At 41.2% G+C, this 23262-nt stretch overlaps 1 protein-coding gene and 1 long non-coding RNA gene across 2 annotated transcripts in view; one reads left to right on the plus strand and one right to left on the minus strand.

The window, feature by feature from the left end:
• PDIA4 (protein disulfide isomerase family A member 4) overlaps window positions 1-23262 on the plus strand; it is a 272038-nt gene that overhangs the window by 207599 nt on the left and 41177 nt on the right. The window contains 2 exon segments of the mRNA XM_040431853.1: window positions 939-1095; window positions 1888-2121. Coding sequence (XP_040287787.1) covers window positions 939-1095; window positions 1888-2121 — 391 coding nt within the window.
• LOC121000999 overlaps window positions 1-23262 on the minus strand; it is a 30479-nt gene that overhangs the window by 1944 nt on the left and 5273 nt on the right. Inside the window, exon 2 of the long non-coding RNA XR_005778951.1 lies at window positions 18384-18388. This is a non-coding gene — a long non-coding RNA (uncharacterized LOC121000999). The remainder of the gene's footprint in view (window positions 1-18383; window positions 18389-23262) is intronic.

The following is a 23262-nucleotide window of genomic DNA, read 5'->3' on the forward strand; positions in this document are numbered from 1 at the left end:
CATAGCCTTTCTGTGGATCCTCAGCGAAGAGCATATGGTACACACAGGATGCAAAGGTGTTTATGTAACTAATTGCTCTTCTTCTCATTCTCCTGATTACTTAAAGGTTAACCATCACTTCAGCATTCCACTAACCTGGGCGTTATGGCAGAGTGGCCATAAAAAAGCTTCTCTTTAGTAAGACGCATGAAAATTTGCAAAAAAAAACACCTAAAGGACTCTGACTGTGAGAAACAAGATTCTCTGGTCTAATAAAACCAAGACTGAACAATTTAAAGCATCATGTTTGAAGGAAACTGATGCACTGCCCAATACCATCCCTACAGTGAAGCATGATGGTGGCAGCATCATGCTGTGAGGGGGTGTTTTTTTAGCAGCTGGGACAAGGAGACTGGTCAGACTTGAGGGAAAGCTGAATGTGAAATAAGTGTCTGAAGACTTTCCAAATGCATTGTATGTGTTCAGAAGACATGAACATGATATAGCCCATACATGCACAACATTTGTAGTTAGTGAAGAAAGTATAGAAAATGTGCTATCTGTGGAACATCCGTGAAAGCGAATGGCACACGAACAGCATCCTTGTGTAGTCGGCATCCCTATGTCTGTTCTGTCCTATATTTTGCCACAAAATGCGGACTTATTGAAGTCAGTGGGTCCACATCAAAATGCGGACACCACACAGACCGCATCTGTATTTTGCAGAACCGTGATTTGCAGACCATAAAACTGATAGTCGTATGAATGTTTCCTAAAAGGTAGTCTCAATCATAATGCACCCAGTATAATTCCTTTTGCCCCAGTAACTGAGGGGAGAGGAGCATGTTTGTTAACAATAAAATGTAACAAAAAAGGTAGTGATTGATACTGTATGTAACAGATTTTAGTAAATTAGTTAATTTTTACCTGGTTTAAGTTTTATTTTTGTCTGTTTGCAGGATTCTACAAGTGAGGAAGACCTGAAGGAGCATGTCTTGAAGTATGCTTTGCCTTTGGTTGGTCACAGAACAAAAACAAATGAAGCAAAAAGATACAATAAGCTTCCTCTTGTAGTTGTTTATTACACTGTAGATTTCAGTTTTGACCATCGCACTGGTATGTCAATGGCATTAATAGTTATGGTTATAAATTTGCTTAACTTGCCTAAAAAGTGAAGAAAATGTTTGTGCTATATTTTTCTACACTTACAAAGTAACAATAGAAATTCAAAATGGAGTCCGTTTCAATCCACTAAATTGACTTGACTTTTAAATCATTTCAATATTTAAATTTCAAAAACGTTTGTGAATTCATCGAAGGATATGTAAAAATTGTGTTTTTTAAAATTAACACTTCTTGTGTGGCAATCAACATCTATAAATCCAAAATAGGTGAGAATAGATGCATTTTTTTTTACTTACTGTACTTTTTAAATGGTCAAAATATTTTGTTAAACAACTTGTGGAATATATTTTTAAACAGGTTTTTCCAAGACTTTTATACTGATGACCCATACATCAGTATTTGATCGGTGGGGGTCTAACACTCAGAAAAGGCACCACTGGCTTCTCACAGCTTAGCCTAGGCCATGTGATGTCATGTTCATTGTTTACGTGGCCTAGGCACAGCTCAGCCCCATTGAAGTAAATGGGGCTGATCTGCGATAGCAAGCACAGCAGGTGTGCAATATACGGCGTGTGCTTGGTGAGAAGGCCGCAGTGCTGCTGAGATTGCAATACCTTTCCTAACAGCTGATCGCTGGGGATCCATTGTGTAGGACCTCCACCAATCAGATACTGATGATCTACATTTTTATTTCCACATCTAGACGAAAAATTAACAGATGGGCATAAGTTGTTTAAGTGATGGGATGGTTTTACATTCAGTTCTTGTGCTTATTAATTGCAGCTACTCAGTACTGGCGCAACAAAGTTTTGGATGTTGCAAAAGACTTTCCAGAATATACCTTCTGCATTGCTAATGAAGATGATTATGCATCTGAATTAAAAGATCTTGAATTAGGTGACAGTGGAGAGGAAGTGAATGTTGCAATTTTGGATGCTAGTGGCAAAAAATATGCCAAAGAGCCTGAAGAGTTTGATTCTAATTCACTTCGAGAGTTTGTGATGGACTTCAAGAAAGGTAAGCTGTTCATAGCCAGTATTTATTTTGATTAAAGATTAACAAATAGATAAAAAACACAAATAAAATTGCATGCATATACTCTGGGAGACAGCTGCACTTGAACACAAGGCAGAAGAGAAGAGTAATCCTCCTACCTCTCCTCTGTGGTACTTCATGTGAAGCTAATTGGTGAGTGGGAACTAGAGATGAGCGAAGTTATCAAAAATTCTATTCTACTACTGCGCAGAAGTTAATAACTTACAAGTTTTGCTAAATCCTTTTCCATAAAACTATATATCAATCTGCTCAGCGCCTCCTGCTCTATAAAATGATGCTGGCAGATTACATTGCATTTTTATGTTGACTGGTTCCGTTTAAGTGTGCATGCATATGGGTGAGTTGGGAGGGATAGCTGACGGTCTAGGGAGTTTTTGGCTGGCAGCTGTTTAAATTGTATGAACATCAATGGGGAAGGGGGGACTAAAGTTCCTAGGGCAGCATGAACTCTAACTATGGCTCGGCATATGCAAAATGCAGTGGGGTTTCAATTGGTGCCAGCCTATAAAAGGGCTTAATAGGAGGCCTGTAAAATAAATAATATACTATTGCAGTCTATGGTGAATCTGATCAGAGGCTCATATGTTTAAGTTCCCTAAGAAGATCAACCCTTTGGCTCTGCAGACAGTTTTGTCCTTAACCCCTTAAGGACAGGGCCATTTTTGCAAATCTGACATGTCACTTTATGTGGTAATTACTTTGGAACGCTTTTACTTATCCAAGCCATTCAGAGATTGTTTTCTCGTTACACATTGTACTTAATGATATGACTTCATGTCATAAATTTGAGTCAATATACACTGCCTTTTCAAAACAAAAGTCGCCACCTGGATTTAACTAAGCAAATAGTTATGAGCCTCCTATTGGATAATTACTGCATGGGCGATTATCTTTCAGCTGGCAACAAGTTATTTAACCCCAACTGGTGCAATGAGTTGCTTCTCATTTCTTAAACAACCATATCAAAAGACACATCTCGTGGTCGTGGAAAAGAGGTTAGTCTGTTTGAGAAGGGTCAAATCATTGGCATGCATCAAGCAGAGAAAACATCTAAGGAGATTGCAGAAACTACAAAAATTGGGTTAAGGACTGTCCAATGCATTATTAAAAAGTGGAAGGATAGTGGGGACCCATCGTATTCGAGGAAGAAATGTGGCGGGGAAAAAATCCTGAATGATCGTGATCGGTGATCACTTAAACGTTTGGTGAAATCAAATCGAATTAAAAAAACTGTAGAACTCAGGGCTATGTTTAATAGTGAAAGTAAGAGCATTTACACACGCACAATGCAAAGGGAACTCAAGTGATTGGGACTGAATAGCTGTGTAGCCGTAAGAAAACCACTAATCAGTGAGGGAAACCAGAAAAAAAGGCTTCAATTTGCTAGGGAGCATAAAGATTGGACTCTGGAGCAATGGAGGTCATGTGGTCTGATGAGTCAAGATTTACCCTGTTCCAGAGTGATGGGCACATCGGGATAAGAAGAGAGGCAGATGAAGTGATGCACCCATCATGCCTAGTGCCTACTGTACAAGCCTGTACTATGTCACAGTGCTATGATCTGGGGTTTCTGCAGTTGGTCAGGTCTAGGTTCAGCAACAGTATGTGCTCCAAAAATGAGGTCAGCTGACTACCTGAACATACTGATTGACCAGGTTATTCCATCAATGGATTTTTTTCTTCCCTGATGGCACAGGCATAATCCAAGATGACAATGCCAGGATTCATCGGGCTCAAATTGTGAAAGAGTGGTTCAGAGAGCATGAGACATTATTTTCACACATGGATTGGCCACCACAGAGTCCAGACCTTAACCCCATTGAGAATCTTTGGGATGTGCTGGAGAAGGCTTTGCGCAGCGGTCAGACTCTACCATCATCAATGCAAGATCTTGGTGAAAAATTAATGCAACACTGGATGGAAATAAATCTTGTGACATTGCAGAAGCTTATCAAAACAATGCCACAGCGAATGCATGCCGTAATCAAAGCTAAAGGCGGTCCAACGAAATATTAGTGTGTGACCTTTTTTATATTTGGTGGCGACCTTTTTTTTTGGGACAGGCAGTGTATTTTACCTTTATGAATAAATTCGCAATTTTCTAAATTTTAATTTCTCTGCTTTTAAAACAGAAAGTGATACCTCGTAAAATATTTATTACTTAACATTCCCCATATGTCTACTTTATGTTGGCATCATTTTGTAAATGTCATTTTATTTTTTTTGGGACGTTAGAAGGCTTAGAATTTTGGAAGCAATTATTAAAATTTTTAAGAAAATTTCCAAAATCCACTTTTTAAGGACCAGTTCAGGCCTGAAGTCACTTTGTAGGCCTTTCATAGTGTAAACCCCCATAAATGACCCCATTGTGGAAACTACACCCCTCATGTTACTCAAAACTGATTTTACAAACTTTGTTAACCCTTCAGGTGTTTCACAAGAATTAAAGGAAAATCGAGATAAAATTTCTAAATTTAACTTTTTGGGCAGATTTTCCATTTTAATCCATTTTTTTCTTTAACACATCGAGGGTTAACAGCCAAACAAAACTTAATATTTATTACCCTGGTTCTGCGGTTTACATAAACACCCCACATGTGGTCTTAAACTGATGTAAGGGCACACGACAGGGCGCAGAAGAAAAGGAACGCCATATGGTTTTTTGGAAGGCAGATTTTGCTGAACTGGTTTTTAGATGCCATGTCCCATTTGAAGCCCCCCTGATGTACCCTTACAGTAGAAACTCCCAAAAAGTGACCCAATTTTGGAAACTAGGGGATAAGGTGCCAGTTGTATTGGTACTATTTTGGGGTACATATGATTTTTAAAGTTTTTTGTGAGGCAAGGTAACCAAAAAATGGCTGTTTTGGCACCGTTTTAATTTTTTACAACATTTATCTGACAGGATAGATCATGCTATTTTTATAGAGTAGGTTGTAATGGACGCAAATATAAAATATGTCTACTTTCTTTGTTTAAGTTTTACATTAATAAAGCATTTTTGGAAACAAAATGTTTGTGTCTCCATTTTCTGAACGCCATATTTTTTTTACTTTTTTGCCAATCGCCTTGTGCAGGGGCTCGTTTTTTGCAGGAAGAGTTGACGTTTGTATTGGTACCATTTTGGGGTACATATGATTTTTTGATCATTCATTATTACACTTTAGGGCAAGGTGACCAAAAAATTGGTTGTTTTAGCACAGTTTTTATTTATTTATTTTTACAGCGTTCACCTCAGTGGTTAGGTCATCTGACATTTTTATAGAGCAGATCATTACGGACGTGGCAATACCTAATATGTATTTTTTTAATATGTACTTTTTTTTTATTTAAACAAAAAAGAATGATGTTTTAGTGTCTCCATAGCCTGAGAGCCATAGTTTTTTTTTTTGTTTTTTTTTTGACCGATTGTCTTAGGTAGGGTCTCATTTTTTGTGGGATGAGGTGACTGTTTGATTTGATTTTGGGGGGCATACGCCTTTTTGATCGCTTGGTGTTGCAATTTTTGGGATGTAAGGTGACAAAAAATTTATTTTTTTGGCACTGTTTTTATTTTTTACGGTGTTCACCTGAGGAAGCCGGATTGTGTCGGCGATACGCGTGGGCCGTCTTTCACTTGCGAATCTACTACACCAGTCCTGCAGACAGGTTATGGCATACATTTTTGACCTAACTTGGTCTTTGACTTCTATCTGATGCCACATTATATTTACTTAATGTATTTTAATGGTACCTTCATATGGCTGGGTTATATTTGTGGTCCTTATTTATGGACATTTGTGGGTTCAGCATTTGTGTTTGGTTTTTATTGTCTACCAAATACATTATTCGATTATATATAAAAAATTCAAAATTTGTATGTATTAGTGTTGTCCAATAAAATGTTCTTTTATACATTTCTGTTACTGTTTGGATGTGCATAGTATTGTGGTCCTTTGACTTTTTCAGGTCTTTGTTGTTACACCTGAGGGGTTAGGTCATGTGATATTTTTATAGAGCTGGTTGTTACGGATGCGGCAATACCTAACATGTCTACTTTTTTTTTTTATTTCACTGTAACACAATAATAGCATTTTTGAAACAAAAAATTATATTTTAATGTCTCCATGTTCTGAGAGCTCTAGGTTTTTTTGTTTTTTTTTAGCGATTTTATTATGTAGGGGCTCATTTTTTGCGGGATGAGGTGACTGTTTATTGGTACCATTTTCTGGGACATACACCATTTTGATCACTTGGTGTTGCACTTTTTTTTAATGTAAGTTGACAAAAATGGCTTTTTTTTGACACAGTTGTTTTTTTTTTTTTTGTCTGGTGTTTATCGGACGGGGAGGATCATGTGATATATTTATATTGCCGGTCGTTACGGACGCGGCGATACCTAATATGTGTGTTTTTACTTTTTGTTTTCTATTTTTTATTATAAAATCTGGCTTTTTTTTCTTTTTTTTACTTGAAACTTTTTTATTTTTATTAAAAAAACATTTTTATTTTTTTTACTTTTATTTCTGTCCCACTCTGGGACTTCAACTTTTGGAGGTCTGATCCCCTCTGCAATGCATTACAATACATCTGTATTGTAATGCATTGCCTGCTAGTGTATTAAACAAGTAATACACTAACAGGTTGCCTTGGAGACGAGCCTGGGGCTGGATCTACTCGGCACCCGTAGAAGGCAGGTCCCGATGCTGTGCAAGGCATTGGGCAGCCTCTGCATGGCATCAGGCTGCCTTGTCACACATGCCGATGAGCTCCCTCACCCGCACCAAACCCCTTTTATGTCGCACTCAACGCTGTCCGTGGCATAGAAGGGATTAATCAGATACAGCAGGGGCCCGGTTATCAGGGACTGCCGGTACCCTGCAGTGATCGGGCGGGCGCAGCTCCTGCACCCGCCCTATCAGCCCGCTGTGCATGTACGGCGGAATGCGTTCTGGCACAGCTTTCCCTGCCGTATATGTACACGTTTTGTGTTAAGGGGTTAATGACCAAGCCCTATTTTTTCTAATCTGACACATCTCACTTTATGTGGTAATAACTCTGAAATGCTTTTACACATCTAAGCCATTTTTTCATTTTCTCTTGACACGTACTTCATGTTGGTGGTAAATTTGAGTTGATATGTTTTACCGTTATTTATTTTTTTAAAAATTTAATCCCAAATTTACATAAAATTTGATAAAAATTAGCAATTTTCCAAATTTTAATTTCTCTACTTTCAAGATGGAGAGCAATATCTCATAAAATAGTCATTACTTTACAATTACCATATGTCTGTTTGCATCATTTTGTAAATTTTATTTTTTTAGGATATGTTAGAATTTTAGAAGCAATTTTTAAAATTTTAAGAAAATGTTCAAAACCGACTTTAAGGACCATTTCAGTTATGAAGTCATTTTATGAGGCTGACTTAGGGCTCTTTCACACTTGCGTTCTTTTCTTCCGGCATAGAGTTCCGTCGTCGGGGCTCTATGCCGGAAGAATCCCGATCAGTTTTATCCTAATGCATTCTGAATGGAGAGAAATCCGTTCAGGATGCATCAGGATGTCTTCAGTTCCGGTCCGGAAAGTTTTTTGGCCGGAGAAAATACCGCAGCATGCTGCGCTTTTTGCTCCGGCCAAAAATCCTGAGCACTTGCCGCAAGGCCGGATCCGGAATTAATGCCCATTGAAAGGCATTAATCCGGATCCGGCCTTAAGCTAAACGTCGTTTCGGCGCATTGCCGGATCCGACGTTTAGCTTTTTCTGAATGGTTACCATGGCTGCCAAGACGCTAAAGTCCTGGCAGCCATGATAAAGTGTAGTGGGGAGCGGGGGAGCAGTATACTTATAGTCTGTGCGGCTCCCCGGGCGCTCCAGAGTGACGTCAAGGCGCCCCACGCTCATGGATGACGTGTCGCATGGATCACGTCATCCATGCGCATGGGGCACCCGGACGTCATTCTGGAGCGCCCCGGGAGCCGCACGGATTGTAAGTATACTGCTCCCCCGCTCCCCACTACTACTATGGCAGCCAGGACTTTAATAGCGTCCTGGGTGCCATAGTAACACTGAACGCATTTTGAAGACGGATCCGTCTTCAAATGCTTTCAGTTCACTTGCGTTTTTCCGGATCCAGACAACGCAAGTGTGAAACCAGCCTTAATAGTAACCACCCTAATGACCCCATTTTAGAAACTACATCCCTTAAATTATTAAAAGCTAATTTTTTAAACGTTGCCTTTAGGCATTCCACAAAAAGTAAATAAAAATAGAAGTAAAATTTTAAAATGTAATTTTTTGTGTGCAGATTTTCCATTTTAATCCATTGTTTCCCTGTAGCACAGCAAGGCTTAACAGCAAAACTCAAAATGCATTACCCATTACTGCAATTTACAGAAACACTCATTATGTGGTCGTAATCTGCTTTATGGGCACACTGTAGGGCGCAATACTGGTTTTGGAGGGCAGGCTTTTCTGGAATGGTTTTGAGGCACTGTGTTGCATTTGAAGAGACCCTGATACAACCCTACAGTGGAACCTCCCAAAACATGACCCCATTTTGGAAAAGCACCCCTCAAGGAATTTGAGAGTTGCAGCGAGTGATATGACCCAACAAGTGTTTCACTGAATTTAGAAACACTTGGCTGTGAAAATGAAAAATTTTCATTTTTTACAATAAAATGTTGCTTTAGCCCCAAATTGTTCATTTTCCCAAGGAGTAACAGGAGAAAACACCCATATGTGGTCATAGACTGCTGTTTGGGGACATGCGGCATTCAGAAGTGAAGGAGCCGTATCTGGATTTTCTAACATAAAATTTGTTGTAATCTTTTTAACCACCTCCGGACAGCTGTACGCACAGACGCGCCCTGGAGGTGGTTGATTCATTCCGAGTGGACGCGCCGGCGCGTCCTCTCGCGAGATTTCCTGTGAACGCGCGCACACAGGATCGAAAGGTAAGCGAGTGGATCTCCAGCCTGCCAGCGGCGATCGTTCGCTGGCAGGCTGGAGATGTGATTTTTTTAACCCCTAACAGGTATATTAGACGCTGTTATGATAACAGCGTCTAATATACCTGCTACCTGGTCCTCTGGTGGTCCCATTTGTTTGGATCGACCACCAGAGGACACAGGCAGCTCAGTAATATGTTGCACCAAGCACCACTACACTACACTCCCCCCCTGTCACTTATTAACCCCTTATTCACCCTTGATCACCCCTGATCAACCTATATAGACTCCCTGATCACCCCCCCTGTCATTGATCACCCCCCTGTCATTGATAACCCCCTGTATGGCTCCATTCAGAGGTCCGTATGAATTTTACGGATCCACTGATAGATGGATCGGATCCGCAAAACACATACGGACGTCTGAATGGAGCCTTACAGGGGAGTGATCAATGACGGAGGTGATCACCCCATATAGACTCCCTGATCACCCCCCTGTCATTGATTACCCCCCTGTCATTGATCACCCCCCTGTAAAGCTCCATTCAGATGTCCGCATGATTTTTACGGATCCACTGATAGATGGATCGGATCCGCAAAACGCATACAGACGTCTGAATGAAGCCTTACAGGGGCGTGATCAATGACTGTGGTGATCACCCCATATAGACTCCCTCATCACCCCCCTGTCATTGATTACCCCCCTGTCATTGATCACACCCCTGTAAAGCTCCATTCAGATGTCCGCATGATTTTTACGGATCCACTGATAGATGGATCGGATCCGCAAAACACATACAGGCGTCTCCCTGGAGCCTTCCAGGGGGGGTGATCACCCCATATAGACTCCCTGATCACCCCCCCTGTCATTGATCACCCCCCCTGTCATTGATCACCCCCCTGTCAGGCTGCATTCAGATGTCCGTATGATTTTTACGGATCCACGGATAGATGGATCGGATCCGCAAAACACATATGGACGTCTGAATGGAGCCTTATAGGGGGGTGATCAATGACAGTCATGCTGGGTGAGAGAAATATCTTGGCAAAAGACAACTTTTCCCATTTTTTTTATACAAAGTTGGCATTTGACCAAGATATTTATCTCACCCAGCATGGGTATATGTAAAATGACACCCCAAAACACATTCCCCAACTTCTCCTGAATACGGAGATACCAGATGTGTGACACTTTTTTGCAGCCTAGGTGGGCAAAGGGGCCCATATTCCAAAGAGCACCTTTCGGATTTCACTGGTCATTTTTTACAGAATTTGATTTCAAACTCCTTACCACACATTTGGGCCCCTAGAATGCCAGGGCAGTATAACTACCCCACAAGTGACCCCATTTTGGAAAAAAGACACCCCAAGGTATTCGCTGATGGGCATAGTGAGTTCATGGAAATTTTTATTTTTTGTCACAAGTTAGTGGAATATGAGACTTTGTAAGAAAAAAAAAAAAATCATCATTTTCCGCTAACTTGTGACAAAAAATAAAAAGTTCGATGAACTCACTATGCCCATCAGCGAATACCTTAGGGTGTCTACTTTCCGAAATGGGGTCATTTGTGGGGTGTTTGTACTGTCTGGCCATTGTAGAACCTCAGGAAACATGACAGGTGCTCAGAAAGTCAGAGCTGCTTCAAAAAGCGGAAATTCACATTTTTGTACCATAGTTTGTAAACGCTATAACTTTTACCCAAACCATTTTTTTTTTACCCAAACATTTTTTTTTTATCAAAGACAGGTAGAACAATAAATTTAGAGCAAAATATATATATATAAGGATCTCGTTTTTTTTGCAAAATTTTACAACTGAAAGTGAAAAATTTCATTTTTTTCCAAAAAAATCGTTAAATTTCGATTAATAACAAAAAAAGTAAAAATGTCAGCAGCAATGAAATACCATCAAATGAAAGCTCTATTAGTGAGAAGAAAAGGAGGTAAAATTCATTTGGGTGGTAAGTTGCATGACCGAGCAATAAACGGTGAAAGTAGTGTAGGTCAGAAGTGTAAAAAGTGGCCTGGTCTTTCAGGGTGTTTAAGCCATGGGGGCTGAGGTGGTTAAGGGCCAAAGCCTGTGTTTTGCAGGATAAGATGTAGTTTTTATTGGTACCATTTTGGGGTGCATATGACTTTTTTTGATCGCTTTTTATTTCAGTTTATGGAAGGTGAGGTGTGCAATTCAGTGTTTTTTTGTTGTTGTTTTTTTGTGGAGTTCTCCATGTGGTATATATGATATGATAACTTTCTTCTGTGGGTTGTTTATGGCGATACCAAATTTATAGTTTTTTTTTTTTCCTTTGGTTTTTACTACTTCTGCAGCATAAAATCACTTTTTTTTTTTATTAAAAAAGTTCTTTTGCATCGGCATATACTAACATCCATAACATTTTGTGGGACGGGATGTAGTTTTTATTGGTACCATTAATGGGTACATAAGATTTTTTGATCGTTCAATATTACACTTTTTTGGGGAAAGGTGACAAAAAAAATGGCTGTTTTGGCACCATTTTTTATTATATTTTTTACACCATTCATCTGAGGGGGTAGGTTATGTGATATTTTTATAGATCCACTCATTACGGACACGGCAATAGTCTATTTTTATTTTTTAAAAAATCTTTTTTTTATTTTTTATATATAAAGAATCGCTTGATGAAGGGAAAGGGGCACTTTATTTTTTTTTTTGTCCCAGTACAGGGACTGATCCCTGTTTCAATTTAGTACAATACATACTGTATTCTACTACATTGAAACTGTCAGCTTCACACTGACAGTGTGCCTGTGAGACCCAGCCTGGAGGCTAGGTCTCACAGGCTTCCGTACATGGCAGACCCAAGGCCTGGGGTTGCCATGGCAGCCATTGGCCCCCTGTCACCACACCACAGGGGACCGATGGAGAGGCAGAGGAAGCCCCCTCCCTTTGCGATCTTCCTATATGCTGCGGTCAGCGTTGATCACGGCATATAAGGGGTTAATCCGCTGGCATCAGCGTTTTTCTCATGCCTGCCTGACCATCATGATGCAATAGTACGTTCATTTGCATGAAGTTACTTTCTGCTGTGATGTACTATTATGTAAAATGTCACATGTTAATCAAATAAGCTGTATGTTTGGGGTGGTTGTCCTTCCGCAGGATACATTTTAACTAAATTAAAACTACTAACATTTCTATTTTTGAAAGCATCCTTACTTTGCAGCATTTTTCCACATCTGCCTAAAACTTCTGCACAGTGCTGTTGTATTTATTTTGAAGTACTGATTTGTTTCTGTCCCCTGTTTCTTTCATATTACTTTAAATTTTCTGTATAATAAAGTTTCCTTGGTAATGTAGTGGGTTAGAGAAGTACCCATCCCCATTGTGCTGATAAGACCACATTCCTGAGTGATCTCAGAGACATGCATGATGCATACTGGAGGAGGGGCTGATAGAAATAACTCTGGTTTGCACACATACTTTCGGGGGACTCCACCTGGAACTTCATACTAGGTAGGATGTAAGTATTGATTTGCCCCATCTCTTGTACACCCTGGGGTGACGGTCATGTGTTATAACGTGGTAGACAGGCATGTGTTATAGCATGACTGACGGAGTCCCACCCCATAATATTGCATAATTAGACTAGTGATGCATTTACTTTTTATTATTCCGTATTTGATTTGTCTGTGTTATCTTATGTTTAATCACACTTACTAAGTATTTTTATTCATTTAGCCTGCATAAGCTTATTCATTTTCAAATCTTTTTAATTCACATTTAAAACAGCATTTCATCTGTGTTTTGGACCCCTCCTGCTTTTGGCTTACAAATTTTGATCAAATATTGATGCAAAAAGTGACCAAATACTGACCGTCTGAAAGAGGTCAATTTTCATCTGTTTTGGCCATTTATGTCTGTAATCCGTTTTTTTTTTTTTTTTTAACAAGGAAAATGCATGCAGGACTTTAATGACCTTTTTTTAGACGGTCAGTATCTGGTCAATGTTTTGCATCTGTGTTTGACCAGTATTTGTAAGCCAAAAACAGTGTGGGTCCAAAATAGAGAAAAAATGCATCTCATCTGTGTTTTAGACCTCCTCCTGCTTACAAATTCTGATCAAATACTGACCGTGTCAAAGAGGCCATAGGGATGCTCAAAATAAAGATTTTAATTTTTTTTCTGTTTTAGTAGGGAAAAATAAACAATGATGCCAGCACGGACTAACAGGGTCAGAAATAGTGGCCCTATAACAGAATGGGTATGGGGGCCAACAGCAGTGGCTGCAACAGGGACAATAGTGATGAGTGTTGAGGGGGGCAACAGCAGTGGCATACAGCACAAGATGATGGCCGATCACAGTAGTAGCAGAACCCAACATTAGCAGTGTAATAGCAGGGCCCAGTGGCATGCATATCCTTTAAAAAAATGTAACCTGTATATCAATAGACCAAGAAGCCCCTTTGTAGGCATGGGAGTAGTCAGCAAGTGGGTGGCAGCAGCATGTGGCCAGAAGTAATAGCCCATTTTGCAGAATATTCCAGTGTGCCAGCACACTACAGTATGATCATTAGTGGTGGAATTATCTATTCTATTGCATTAGGCACCTGTGTCTGGAAATCCTGATTGATCCACGCCTGATTCATCTTTACTCTTAGGCCTCTTTCAAACGGGCGTTGCGGGAAAATGTGCGGGTGCGTTACGGGAAAAACATTGTAATGCGTTTTGCACTCGCGTGAGAAAAATCGCGCATGTTTGGTACCCAAAACCGATCTTCTTCACAGAAGTTCGGGCTTGGGTTAGGTGTTCTGTCGATTGTATTATTTCCCCTTATAACATAGTTATAAGGGAAAATAATAGCATTCTGAATACAGAATGCATAGTAAAATAGCGCTGGAGGGGTTAAAAATAAAATAAAAACTAATTTAACTCCCCTTAGTCCACTTGATCGCGATGCCCGGCATCTCCTTCTGTCTCCTTTACTGAACAGGACCTGTGGTGAGCATTCATTACAGGTCAAGGACATGTGGTGACATCACTCCGGTCATCACATGATCCATCACCATGGTAAAAGATCATGTGATGGATCATGTGATGACCGGAGTGACGTCACCACAGGTCCTTGACCTGTAATGAATGCTCACCACAGGTCCTGTTCAGTAAAGGAGACAGAAGGAGATGCCGGACATCGCGATCAAGTGGACTAAGGTGAGTTAAATTATTATTATTATTTTTTTAACCCCTCCAGCGCTATTTTACTATCTATTCTGTATTCAGAATGCTATTATTTTCCCTTATAACCATGTTATAAGCGAAAATAATAATGATCTGGTCTCCATCCCGATCGTCTCCTAGCAACCGTGCGTGAAAATCGCACGGCATCCGCACTTGCTTGCGGATGCTTGCGATTTTCACGCAACCCCATTCACTTCTATGGGGCCTGCGTTGCGTGAAAAACGCAGAATATAGAGCATGCTGCGATTTTCACGCAACGCACAAGTGATGCGTGAAAATCACCGCTCATGTGAACAGCCCCATAGAAATGAATGGGTCGGTATTCAGTGCGGGTGCAATGCGTTCAACTCACGCATTGCATCCGCGCTGAATACTCGCCCGTGTGAAAGGGGCCTTAGGGTTCTCTTAGGGGTAACTCTGCCCCACACAGCACTGAACACCTGCTCTGATGCCACACTACTGGCCAGGCAGGAAAGTATGCCAAAGGCAAACTCGGCCAGTTGCGGCCACAATTCAAATTTGCATGCCCAGTAGTCCAGGGGTTCTTGGATCATGGGTGACACGGTGCAGTCCAAGTATGCCACAACCTGCTGGTTAAGGTTCTGCTGCATTCTTGCTGCTGCTGGGTGGTTTCTTCAGTAGGCAGCTGAAGAAAACTGCTCATCATAGACTCCAGACTGAAGTTGCTTTATATGGAGCTGGTGCTGCTCCCCACGTGCTATTTGCTACATCATCATCTACATCTGTTTGTTCCTCACTAATGTCACCCTCACCTGTCTCTTGTGCACATCCCTGAACTCTCGCAACATGTGCTTTCACCCGACTGTCATCATCGGCAGTTGCACCCCTAGAGGAGTCCGCAGCGGACCTCTCCTCCAGGTCTGTGCTGGCCTGTAACAGCTGATTGTCCTCGGAAAGCTCATCCTTGCTGAAAAGCGGAGCAGAGCCCGTGGCTATCTTTACTTGGCTAGCAGAAGGAGCAGCAAAAGCAAGAGACAGGTTCATGAAGGGTGAGGGCACAAAGGCAGTTCCTGCGACATGCTAACTAAACGTGGTTTCAGGGAAACCTATCGATTCCTGGCTGTGTGCATTTGTTGTCACCTTAGTTGATGTTCAAGAACGAGTTAGCCATTGCAGTACAGCTGGATTGTTGTTCAAAACATGACCGCTGGATGATAGTGGCAGCTCTGGCCTGTTGCTGCAGCTGCTTCTACCACCAACCCTTCTGCTGCTGGTATTTGTGCTGGCTACAGCAAGATTTTTGCCACTACCGTTCCTTTGGAGGGCTAAGGCAACTGTCTGTTGACCATGGTGTACAGTGACTATATCAGTAATGTAACAGATTAACTGCGAATGTGCCAGCAGTTCAACAAGATGCAGATGGTGATATATTCCCCCACACTTTAATATTGAGGCACAGTAACTCTATGTATAAATTTAAAGATTAACTAGGATTCTCGCAACAGGTGAACAACCTGCAATGTCCCTGCAGTCTCCCTATCCAATATTCTACAATTAAAAGCTTTCTCAAGCACTGTCTCTGGCACGTAAGCACTTGTCACATCTGTCCCTAAGCTCAGCTCACAGTCTAATGGCGGAGACTGTGTTGGATGTAGCTTTTTATAGAGCTGTAACATGGGAATGGCTGTCTGCTGATTGGCTGGCTGTACGGCATTACGGGTGATTTCACATTCCCGGGCTCCTTACTTTCACTTTGTAACACGTGCAACAGCCATTTTAAGAAAATATTGGATATGTTACCACAAAGCCTGAGGAAATTTGGATATGTGCACCATTACTCTTACCTGCAAAGGTGACAAAACTGAGCCTCCAACGCAGATGTGACCACAGTCTTGAAAGGGAAATAGAAATGAGTATTGATAGGATAGAAAAGTGAGAAATTCCTGAGCAGATGATGCTAGGGCTTTCAGGAATAACAATTGAAACCATCATTGCCAACCAGCATTACTAGTAACACTTATTAGTGATCATCTTGCGGTGTAAATGCACTGCCAATTACCCGATGAACGAGCAAAACGCTAATTAATCGTGTAATTGTATCTATTGTGCAGCACAAAAGATCATTGCAATTGCAGCTCGTGCTGTGTAAACACAATCTGCTACCAGGAAACAATGAGACAGTATAGGGAAGAGACAATGCATAAGAAATCGCTCCTTCCCATACTGTGGAGGAGATTGGTGCATGTATATGCAGCGGTTTCCTCCCCTACCGATAAGCAGATGTGCTAGATAGTTGTCCCGTGTAAAGGGACCATAACACTGTACTGATGGGCAAATTTTCTATTTTGGAACCATGTTTATGTAAGAAAATAGAAAGCTTTGGTATAAGGCTACTTTCACACTTGCTGTAGCCTGTTCCTGCAAGTTGTTTTGGCGGAGGAACAGCCTGCTGGATCCGTGCTACCACTAGTCCACCGTGCCGCCGGAAGTCTGCTCCAGGCCCATTCACTATAATGGGGGCGGGCCGGAGGTCCGGCCGTAGCACAGCAAACATGCCGAGAGACGGCCGCAATAAAACGACAGCACGCTGCGGTTTTTGTCCGTCCTCCTCTCTGCTTGTTTGCTGTGTTTCGGCCGGACCTCCGGCCCGCTCCCATTATAGTGAATGGCGTCGGGGCGGACTTCTGGTGGCATGATGGTGGAACAGCCTGCCGGAAAAGGCTACTGCAAGTGTGAAAATAGCCTAAAAAGATTTTTCCAGCATATCATCCTCCATTTTAATTCTGTTTCCACATCAGTTAAACCATAAACTCAAAAGTTTGGGAATAGGAAAAGAGGTGAGACAGTCACATAAGTATACATTTGCACTTAAAAAATGTAGTACAAGATTCTTGGGGGTGTTAGGATTACAGCAAATAAATAACAATTAACATTATCCAAAATATGTTTACTATCCGTTACAGTACAAAAGTGTTTTGTAATGATCCAAGCAACTGTGATGTGATCATCACATGTCAATGGGTAGATTTATATACTCTGGAAGTAAACAATGACTACAGAGTTCTTGAAAAGTATGAATAATTGATACAGGAAGTATACTGAAATTGTGTAACAAATAATCCTTATTACCTGAAACCATAACACCCCTTTTAATATAAGCCTTTAGCTGATTCAGTGCATGAAATGTTTAACCACATCTGTCCGCCCATAGACTAAAAACGTCCGGGAGGTGGTTCTTTATCTCTGAATGGACGTTCCTGAACGTCCATTCAGAGACTGCAGCTGCACGCTAATCGTGCAGCTGCAGATCGGGTTGCCCTCTGTCAGTGACAGCAGGGCAACCCTTAGAGAAGGCAGGGACAGTGCCCATGCGCTTCCTGTTCTGGCCCAGTGGTCATGTGATCGCCGGGGCCGGATGAGTGCAGGAGCTGTGAGGTCTTTCAGAGACCTCAATCAGCCCTGCACTGAGGCTGTACAGCACTGTATTGCGCTGTACAGCCTCTCTGGGGGGTGTATTTCTCCTGTAACTGGGGCTACTAACAGTGAGAAAAAAAAAAAAAAAAGTGAAGTTAAATGTTCCCCAGAAGTCTTGTATGACCTTATGGGGGACGAAAAGTGTAAAATAAAAAATAAAGTGTTAAAAAAAAAAATGTTTCACATGTAAAAAAAATAAATTCCCCAAGTAAGGAATAAAAAAAATGATAAAAATAGAAAAAAATAAATAGGCATATTTGGTATTGCCGCGTCCATGATGGTCGGCTCTATAAATATCACATGATCGACCCAGTCCGATAAACACCATAAAAAAAAACTGTGTCAAAAAAAGCTATTTTTGTCACCTTACATCATAAAAAGTGCAACACCAAGTGATCAAAATGATGTATGTCCCACAAAATGGTACCAATAAAACTGTCACCTCATCCTGCAAAAAATGAGCCCCTACATAAGAAAATCTCTCAAAAAAAAATATATATATAGCTCTCAGAACATGGAGACACTAAAACATAATTTTTTTTGTTTCAAAAATGCTATTATTGTGTTAAAGTGAAATGAATAAAAGAAAGTATACATATTAGGTATCGCCGCGTCCTTAACAACCAGATCTATAAAAATATCACATGGCCTAACCCCTCGGGTGAACACCGTAAAAAAAAAAAAAATTAACTGTGTAAAAAAAAAAGCCATTTTTGTCGCCTTACATTACAAAAAGTGCAACACCAAATGATCAAAAAGGCGTATGTCCCACAAAATAAAACAGTCACCTCATCACGGACAAAATGAGCCCCTACATAAGAAAATCGCTCAAAAAATTAAAAAAAATTGAGCTCTCAGAACATGGACACATTAAAACATAATTTTTTTGATAAAAAAATGCTATTATTGCCTGATGCGCCCGTGCGGACTTCTCCATTTGGCTTCTTCCAGCGAAGTGCGCATGCGCCGGCACTTCGCTCAACCCCTGTATGCGCGAGAGCTTACAGCAGGAGGAGGGGGGAGGGAGGGAGAGCGAGAGGCGGCACAGAGGATTAGGAGGAGGCGCAGAAGTCCGGAAAGGCGGCGCTGGGCACAAACGGCGGCGGGTCCGGCCGGCACCTGGCATCGCTTCACATCCCCTTGGGCACCTTATTTGTTTGACTGACAGGTCAGTAAAAGCTGTTTTTTAGCTAAATAAGCCCACAGATGACATTTATAAGCACACATTAGGAATCGTGATGAGGCCCTGAACATCAGCATATGTTTAGCTGACAGGGTTGAAAACTGGTGACAGAATCCCTTTAAAGAAAAAATTTGATTAAAATGGAAAATCTGCCAAAAAAGTGAAATTTTTAAATTTGATCTCCATTTTCCTTTAATTCTTGTGGAACGCCTAAAGGGTTAACAAAGTTTGTAAAATCAGTTTTAAGTAACTTGAGTGGTGTAGTTTCTACAATGGGGTCATTTATGGGGGTATCCACTATGTAGGCCCCACAAAGGGACTTCAGACCTGAACTGGTCCTTAGAAAGTGGGTTTTGGCAATTTTCTTAAAAATTTTAGGCCTTCTAACGTCCCAAAAAAAATTTAATGACATTTACAAAATGATGCCAACATAAAGTAGACATATGGGGAATGTTAAGTAATAAATATTATGAGGTATCACTTTCTGTTTTAAAATCTGAGAAATTGAAATGTTGAAAATTGCGAATTTTTCAAAATTTTTGTAAATTTGGGATTTTTTCATAAATAAAGGTGAAATATATTGACTCAAATTTATGACTAGCATGAAGTACAATACAATGTGTCACGAGAAAACAATCTCTGAATGGCTTGAATAAGTAAAAGCGTTCCAAAGTTATTACCACATAAAGTGAGATATGTCAGATTTGCTAAATTAGACCTGGTCAGGAAGGGGGCAAATGGCCCAGATGTGAAGTGGTTAAAGGAAACTTGAAGTTGTTGTTTTTTCTTTTTTGTTGTTTTTTATGAGTTTGAATAAAAAAATTTCCATGTCACTATCTAGATTAAAAAAAAAATAATGCAGGTGAATGCGTTGCGACAGAGAAATACAGAGTCTCAGCAGACAGGTATAAGACTCAGCTAAATTCCCTCCATTAGTGGGTCAAGCCCCTTTATTTATACACCTTCCAACAGGGTGTAACCTTTAAAGTAATAACCTAATTGGTTAACAAATATTCCAACAATGGCTTCTGATTAATTTTCCCTCCTCTTGTTTCAATTTCTGAGGGCACTAAAGCATCTCTTCACGTGGCAGATATTTCCTTTGAGGGTTTGTATTTCTCGTCGTCTTAACTACTAACCTGCCTAAGCAAACAAATTACTCCTTAGAAAGCCTGTATATCACAGAGTATACAGATGAGCTGCAAAGACCCTGCTATGCAAGCATAGATTCCAGTCTGTCTAGCAGTTGCCATTTTTCTAAGCACTCCTACATTTATTAAAACCACACAAGGAACACAAGCACACACTATCTAAGCGGATGATAACAGCAGCCAGAGATACACCGCAACGCAGGAGCCTCCGGGCGGTCGTCTCCAAGGCTGTTGTGTCATCTGTTTTTTCCCCCATTGCAATGATAAATACAAAACATTAGTAATTTCCAGACAATTAGTAATGCCAAAATCAATCATATCACTACCACTATGGGCTTCAGCAAGTCAGAGATCATATTGTTGAACCAAACACCTATGGACCCCATCCAGGTGACGGGGTTCCATCCTTCCTTGGCTATCTTTCTGGCCTTTTGTTATAATTCATTCAACTTATTTATGTGGGCCTCTATGGGGTCATGTAAATCTTCGACCCAGGTGCAGCATTCTTCTATGACAGCACAAGTCCCATCCTCTAGAGCTAGGAGGCCATCCTATTTTGGAGAGCCACTTTCATGACTTGTGCCAGTTCCTCATTAAGGGCATGGATTGAACTTGTTTTTTCATTAATAATTCCATCCATTTTAGTATATTTATTTAGTTTATTTACTAGCTCAATTCCCCAACCTGTCCAGGAAGGGAACCACATCCAGGGTTTATCTGCTGACCTGCCTAGCTCTAGTTTATTTTAGTCATCACACGAAGGGTTTCAATTCAGGCACACCGGTAAATGAAATATTCGAGCGCGGTTTGATGGCTGGGGCAACTCTTCCTATGGTACAGTTACCCCATGCCCCCTCAGAAAGCCATGAGTAAGCTCTGTGACCAAAAATGTAGTATAATGTAATAAGGTCCGGGGGTGCTGTTCTTAACCATTATCGACACTACCGGAATGCAACAGCATGTCCACGACCGCAGATTCCCAGCGATCCACAGATCAGCAATCAAACAACAGGTGACGGCAGCATCTCCAGACGATTTCTATTCATCAGACATCCATGAATACAAAAAGAGCAATAAAGTGCAACGTTTCAGCTACATAATATTCTGTGCAAATGGTGAACATATATAGTACATACAGCTCCTCCTCTTGTTTTTGAGGACCAATCTACAAATTTAGTAACACCCACTAATTTAAAAGATACAATAAAATATCTCAGCTTCCACACTGGTGTCTCAGGATTCCTATTGCACATGTCCGGAACGTCATCAGTAATTGCCCCGCCATAGACAAAATGCATCATAGCATTATCAGACTTGAACTAAATCACATGATCCCAAAAATCTCCACCTGACTCAACATGTTACGCACCGCTCAAGATGCATCTCCATGGAAACCCGCTACTCCACGTGGCACAATGATAAAAAGTATCACTGTGCAAATCATAATTGTGGTCAACCCCGGACAATAATAGGGTGCATATACAAGTGTCTTCATAAAAATAATGTTATCATTAAGGCATAACTGATGATCAATAGTTCGATCCTAGTGCCTGATGTCACTCCAACGTCGTCCACCCATCATCTGTGAAAACAAAATTAATAACATTAAAAACAATGCATTAAATGCAATCTTAGCTCAATATTAATGGGACATAAATTCATACTACTCAATACCACTTACATTGAATTCAATATTGAGCCCATAAGGCTGTAATGATCTCAGGGTGAAGATCCATCTCAATTCCTTTTCCTCAGGATCCTCTCTATCACCACCTCTCCTTAGTATACCCACAGAGTCGATAACCCGAAACCTCAATTGATTTATAGAGTGACCACACTCCACGAAGTGTTTGGCCACCGGTTTATCAAGCATCTTTTTTCTGATGGTACTCTTGTGCTTATTGATTCTTTCTCTAATCTCCATAGTGGTCTCACCGATATAGATCAAACTGCACGGATATTGGATCATATACACTGCTCAAAAAAATAAAGGGAACACTTAAACAACACAATGTAACTCCAAGTCAATCACACTTCTGTGAAATCAAACTGTCCACTTAGGAAGCAACACTGAGTGACAATCAATTTCACATGCTGTTGTGCAAATGGGATAGACAACAGGTGGAAATTATAGGCAATTAGCAAGACACCCCCAATAAAGGAGTGGTTCTGCAGGTGGTGACCACAGACCACTTCTCAGTTCCTATGCTTCCTGGCTGATGTTTTGGTCACTTTTGATTGCTGGCGGTGCTTTCACTCTAGTGGTAGCATGAGACGGAGTCTACAACCCACACAAGTGGCTCAGATAGTGCAGCTATTCCAGGATGGCACATACAATGCGAGCTGTGGCAAGAAGGTTTGCTGTGTCTGTCAGCATAGTGTCCAGAGCAATTGAGGTGCTACCAGGAGACAGGCCAGTACATCAGAAGAGTGGGAGGAGGCCGTAGGAGGGCAACCAACCCAGCAGCAGGACTGCTACCTCCGCCTTTGTGCAAGGAGGAACAGGAGGAGCACTGCCAGAGCCCTGCAAAATGACCTCCAGCAGGCCACAAATGTGCATGTGTCTGCTCAAACGGTCAGAAACAGACTCCATGAGGGTGATATGAGGGCCCGACGTCCACAGGTGGGGGTTGTGCTTACAGCCCAACACCGTGCAGGACGTTTGGCATTTGCCAGAGAACACCAAGATTGGCAAATTCGCCACTGGCGCCCTGTGCTCTTCACAGGTGAAAGCAGGTTCACACTGAGCACATGTGACAGACGTGACAGAGTCTGGAGACGCCGTGGAGAACGTTCTGCTGCCTGCAACACCCTGGGTTCCTCCTAATGCAAGACAATGCTAGACCTCATGTGGCTGGAGTGTGTCAGCAGTTCCTGCAAGACGAAGGCATTGATGCTATGGACTGGCCCTCCCGTTCCCCAGACCTGAATCCAATTGAGCACATCTGGGACATCATGTCTCGCTCTATCCACCAACGTCACGTTGCACCACAGACTGTCCAGGAGTTGGCAGATGCTTTAGTCCAGGTCTGGGAGGAGATCCCTCAGGAGACAGTCCGGCCACCCCTCATCAGGAGCATGCACAGGCGTTGTTCTGCTTCGCGTTATTGAACTGTTGTATAACAGTAGTCAGACAGCTTGTCCAAGTATATCTTTTATATAAAATATAAATATTTTATATAAAAATAT

The sequence above is a fragment of the Bufo bufo genome, chromosome 5, assembly GCF_905171765.1.
Source record: "Bufo bufo chromosome 5, aBufBuf1.1, whole genome shotgun sequence".
Taxonomy (NCBI): Eukaryota; Metazoa; Chordata; class Amphibia; order Anura; family Bufonidae; genus Bufo; species Bufo bufo.